The sequence below is a fragment of the Chrysochloris asiatica genome, unplaced genomic scaffold (assembly GCF_000296735.1).
Source record: "Chrysochloris asiatica unplaced genomic scaffold, ChrAsi1.0 scaffold00310, whole genome shotgun sequence".
Taxonomy (NCBI): Eukaryota; Metazoa; Chordata; class Mammalia; order Afrosoricida; family Chrysochloridae; genus Chrysochloris; species Chrysochloris asiatica.
The window spans coordinates 1,162,649-1,168,648 of NW_006408828.1; the positions used below are offsets into that span (position 1 = coordinate 1,162,649).

Here is a 6,000-nt window from a genome sequence, read left to right on the forward strand (position 1 = left end):
ACCAGGAAGGGACAGAATTTAGAATCAATACCCCCTCTGGCTCTAGGCTGGGCAGGGACAGGGGACTGCAGAGTGGATTTGAAATGAGTTGCTGAATGAATGAATGAATGAATGTAGAAAAGGGTCCCCAGAATAGGAAAGGCTTTCTTGCATGGCCGTCACAGCACAGACGAAAACGAAGCTTCACTGCTGTGAGGAGAGTCTGGAGTCCTGGTGTGGTGCTTCAGGACAAGCACTCAACCGTAAGGTCAGCGGTTCAAAGTCACCAGCAACTCCTGGGAAACCCTATACAGGGTCACTATGAGTTGGAACTGACTCAGCGGCACTTAACAACAAGCTGTACAGTCAATTCTGACTCAGTGACCCTATAGAACCCCACAGAGTTTCCAAGGTTGCAAATCTTTACAGAAGCAGTCTGCCACATCTTTCTCCTACCTAGCAGCTATGGGTTCAAAGCACCAAGCTTTCAGTTAGCAACCAAGTGCTTAGCCACTGAGCCACCAGAGCTTCTTTGGCTTAGACTAAGCCCCAAACCAAATCTATTGCTGCTGATTCAATTCTGATTCAGAGCAACCCTCTAGGACAGAGCCGGTTTCCAAGACTGTAAATCTTTATGGGGGAGCAGAGAGTTTCATCTTTCTCCCACGGAGCTATTGGTGGGTTTGAACTGCCAACCTTGAGGTTAGCAGCCCAATACCTAACCCACAGCGCCCCACAGGCTCCTTTCTGCTTAGACCAGTGGTTCCTAAAATGTGGTTGGTTCCCCCTACCAGCATCATCAGCCTCACCTGAGGATTTGGTTAAAAATGCAACTTCTTGGCCAGCCCCAGACCTGCTGAATTTGAAAGCCTGGGGCCAGCACGCAGCCTGCAGGGGTTTAACCAGCCTCCCAGTGATTCTGAGGGTCCAGCAACCTCCAGGCAGCAGGAGGGGACTCAGCCAGGCTGGGGGCTCTCCCCAGCACCAGCTCTCACCTGAGCAAGATGGGCAGCAGCCCCCGTCTGTGGCGGGAATCGGGTGGGAACAGGTGGTCTCACACGTCACCTTTCCACAGGTCACCTCCCCGTCCTGGAAGCAGAAGCAGGAATTGTGGCCACCACAGTGCCCCAGATACAAACCAGCGCCACCCTGCGGACCCCCACACTCACCTTACACCAGCACTGGCTACACCCAGGTTCTGTCCAGTGGCTCCCGGGCTGGCGCATGGCTCCCTGGTGCCAGCAAGGTGAGGACCCAGCAGCCAGCCTTACACCAGTTTCAGAGCCCTGGGGCGGGGAAGGGCTGACCAGCAGGGAGGCACTGGGCCCTGGGGCAGCCATCACAGTAGAGAGCAGCTGGCTGGGGGCAGGAGGGGAAGACGTGGGTAGTGCCGGGGTGGGAGGTGGCAGGCAGGTGGTCCTGACTCCAGTTGGGGGCCCTGGAGCTCCAGGAGGAGGGCTGTGTCCTGGGGAGAGGGCCCGCTGACTGGCATCTGGGGGCAGCAGCAGTAGCATTTTGGGGGGCTGCTGTAGAGGCTGTAGGATGGCAGACGGGACCAACAGGGCTTTTGGGAAAGCTGAAAGGGAAACACACAGGGGTCTTGGTGGGGGCACCCAGAGGTGGCACCTCACAAGTCCCCAAATCTCTCTGGGCCAGTTTCTTCATCAGCATAATGGGTTAACAGCACCAGTGTGAGGCCAACCTACTCGGGGTATGCTGACGGTCCCATGAGAAGATGGATGGAGAGGCACCAGACGAGCAGGGGGGTGCTACACTGATGCTGGAGATGGGGTGCCTTCAGATACTGCAAAACTAGAATCTTCTCTCTGCCCTTCCTGACAGCCTCACCCCCACCCCTAGACCTGAAGTGGGAGGGGGGCTGTCCCCTGCCCGGCCGTTGACATGTGGACTCCCACTGAAGTTCAATAGGAAGGAACAGCCTAGGGTCTTTCCAATCCCATGGCAGACAGGCCAGCTTCCAAGAGGATGCAGTCACGTGTGCCCACCCACCCACACACACACTCTCATACGCACACTCTATCCCTGTTTCTATCTCTCATATATAGTCTGTTCCGCTCTCACACACATACACATACTGTCTCTCTGTCTCACACACACACACACCCATACTCTCTCTCTCGCATACACATACATTCACACATCCTCTCTCCTCTCCCTCTGTCTCATACACACAGAGAAACTAGAGCATTTTTTTTCCTTCTGACGGTGCCCTGGATTTAGAAAGTACTTCGGTGAATAAAAGAATGGGTCCAAACTCAAAACCAAACCTACTGCTATCAAGTCAATTCTGAACTGTTCCTTAGGGTTTCCAAGGTTGTACATTATCTTTAAGGAGCTCTGGTAGCGTAGTGGTTACGAATCGGGCTGTTAACCTTATGGTCAGCAGTTTGAAACTACCAGCTGTTCCGTGGGAGAAAGATGAGGCTTTCTGCTCCCGTAAAGAGTTATAGCCTTGGAAACCCTGTACAGGGTCGCTATGAGTCGGAACCGACTCCACAGCACATAACAACAACAACATCATTTTTACAGAAACAGACTGCCTCATCTTTCTCCTGAAGAAAGGCTGGTGGGTTCAAACTACCGACCTCTTGATTAGCAGTCCAAAACTTAGCCCACTGTACCATCTGAATGAATGGATGGACAGAGCCAGAGAATGAAAGGCTCCCTTTGAGGGACATCACCTCTAACCAAACGCTCTCAAAACAGGAAGAAATAGGAACCTAAAAGGAGATAAAAGGTCTGAAGTTGGCCTGAGTGTTTGCACTCAGCTGGTCACCTAAAGGTTGACAGTTTGAACCCACTCAACTGTGTCGAGGAAGAAAAGGCTTGGAGATCAGCTTTTGATCGAGGGCAACTGACAACCACAAGATGAGAAAGGTGAGATTCATAAGTCAGAGTGAGGTGGGAGAAAGGCACAGGCCAGGAGGTGGGGAAATGAAGGGTCATCAACATGGAGCTACTACAGAATACATCCTGGGAGACGCAGACGATGGACAAGTCACTGGGGACATGGAAAAACCTCCCTGAAGCAAGATAAGTGAAAAATGGAGGTTTTAGGAAAGAGTTTCCATCATTAACTAAATGACATGATAAAAATGAAAAATTTTAAAGCCCACTGCCACTGAGTTAATTCCAACTCATAATGACCCTGCAGAAGAATGTTGAGCATTTCTGAGACTGAAAATCTTCACAGAAACAGATGGCCATATCTTCTTCCTTTGGAGGGTCTGGTGGGTTTAAATCACCAACCTTACAACTCGCAGCGGAACAACTGCTTAACCACTGTCCCACCAGGCCTCCTATGTTACAAGATATTGTTGTGAGGTGCCATCGAGTCGGTACCGACTCATAGTGACTCTGTGTACAACAGAACCACACACTGCCCGGTCCTGCGTCAACCTCACAATCGTTGCTACGCTTGAGTCCATCGATGCTGCCACTGTGCCAATCCATCTCGTGGGGGGGTCTTCCTCTTTTTCTCTGAACCTCCATTTCACCAAACATGATATCCTTCTCCAGGGACTGGTCCCTCCTGACAGTATGTCTGAAGTATGAGAGAAAAGCCTGGCCATCCTGGCTTCCAGGGAGCATTCTGACTGTATTTCTTCCAACACAGATTTGTTAGTTCTTTTGGCAGTCCATGGTCCTTTTAATATTCTCCTCCAACACCATAACTCAAATGTATCAATTCTTCTAGTCTTTCTTATTCACTATCTTATTTATACCTATTTATATCCACACTTTTTTTTTTTTTTAACTCTCCATTTCCTACTACTCCGAGGCCCTGGTAACCACTAACTTCTTTCTATCTCAATGCATTTGCCTGATCTAGATATTTCATGTAAGTGGGATCATAATTGGATTCTTTTCTTAACTTATTCAACTTGACATAATATTTTCAAGTTTTATCCATGTGACGCATACATAAGAACTTTATTTGTCTTTGTTACAGTTGTTGTTAAGTGCTGTCAAGTTAGTTTCAACTCAGCAACCCTATACAGGGTTTCTGAGACTGTAAATCTTTGCAGAATCATAAAGTCTCATTTTTCTCCCAGCTGATGGTCTCAAATCGCTGACCTTGTGGTTTATTGTTGTTGTTGTCAGGTGCCATCGAGTCGGAACCGACTCATAGCGACCCCATGCACAGAAGAACAAAACAATGTCCGATCCTGGGCCAACCTCACTACCGCTGCCACACTTGACGCCATCAATGATGCCACCTGGCCAATCCATCTCATTGGGGGTCTTCCTCTTTTCTCTGACCCTCCACGTTACCCAGCATGACATCCTTCTCCAGCGACTGTTCTCTCTGGACAATGTATCCAAAGTATGAGAGACGAAGCTTAGCCATCTTGGCCTCCAAGGAGCACTCTGGCTGCACTTCTTCCAAAACAGATCTATTGGTTCTTTTGGCAGTCCATGGCACTTTCAGTATTCTCCTACAACACCACAACTCAAAGGCATCAATTCTTCTACGATCTTCCTTATTCACTGTCCAGCTTTCGCATCCATATGAGGTTATTGAAAATACCATGCCTTGGGTCAGGCGCACCTTAGTCCTCAAGCTGACATCTCTGCTCTTCAATACTTTAAAAAGTTCCTGTGCAGCAGATTTGCCCAATGCCATACGTCGTCTGATCTCTTGACCGCTGCTTCCGCGAGTGTTTACAGTTGATCCAAAGAATGAAGTCCTTGACAACTTCAATCTTTTCTCCATTGATAAGAATGCTGTTTATTGGTCCAGTGGTGAGGATTTTTGTTTTCTTGACATTGAGATATAATCCATCTCGAAAGCTGTGCTCTGTGATCTTCATAAATAAATGTTTCAAGTCCGGTGCTTGGTTTGTAGTCCGGTGCTTAGCCTACAGCGCTACTGCACATCCTCATTTTTCTTTATGATTGGGCAATACTCCATTGTATGTAGATAGCATGTTTTGTTTACCCATTCATCTGGTGGCAGACATTTGGGAGATTAATTTTGGCTCGATCATGAATATTGGTGTACTTGCATCTGCTTTCAAATCTTTTGGGTGTATACTTGGCTGAACATCTAGGTCATCTGGTAATTTTGTTTAACTTTCTGGAGAACCGGAGCAGCCACACCATTTTACATTCCCATATACCCACACTTGAGAGTCTGAGGCAGGCCTAGGCCTGCCACCACCGTATTCGAAGCGGCTGTTCCTGACAGTCCACAATTAGAGTTCTGTTACATTCTTTTATAAAAAATTTTTTACCATTGTTGTGGGCTGGGACAGAAGTCTGCAGAAAAAGCATAAAATAGAAATAGAAGATGAATATAGGTAAAGAAGTGGAAGGAAAAAGTAAGGAAGAAAAATATAACAAGTGTGAGAAATGATTTTGTGAGAAAGTGGAGAATGAAGAGTATTGCATTAGGCAAATCTGCTGCACAAGACCTCTTTATAGTGTTGAAGAGCAAAGATGTCACAATGAGGACTAAGGTGTGCCTGACCCAAGCCATGGTAATTTCAGTAACCTCATATGCATGTGAAAGTTGGACAGTGAATAAGGAAGATCATAGAACTGACACATTTGGAGAAGAATATTGAAAGTGCCATAGACTGTCAAAAGAACAAACAGATCCATGTTGGAAGAACTACAGTCAGATTGTTCCCTGGAAGCCAGGATGGCCAGACTTTGTCTCTCATACTTTGGACATAATGTTAGCAGGAACTAGTCCCTGGAGAAGGGTATCATGTTTGGTCAAGTGTAAGATCAGAGAAAAAGAGGAAGACCCCCTACGAGATGGATTGGCACAGTGGCAGCAACAGTGGGCTCAAATATAGTAATGATTGTGAAGTTGGCACAGGACCCCACAGTGTTTCCTTCTGTTGTGCAAATGGTCACTTTGAGTCATTACCAACTTGATGTCACCTAAACAAAGGTCAAAATGTATGTCAGAAGAGACACTGAAACTTTCACTCCAGAGTAGAGATGTTATAAGGCAAATGGAAGAAATGAGGAGGTACAAGAGCTGAC

General features: G+C 47.5%; 1 protein-coding gene across 1 annotated transcript in view; it reads right to left on the bottom strand.

Moving 5' to 3' along the window:
- The window catches only part of VWCE (von Willebrand factor C and EGF domains), a 40,974-nt gene that overhangs the window by 22,897 nt on the left and 12,077 nt on the right, over positions 1-6,000 (bottom strand). The window contains 2 exon segments of the mRNA XM_006874993.1: positions 975-1,068; positions 1,149-1,555. Coding sequence (XP_006875055.1) covers positions 975-1,068; positions 1,149-1,555 — 501 coding nt within the window.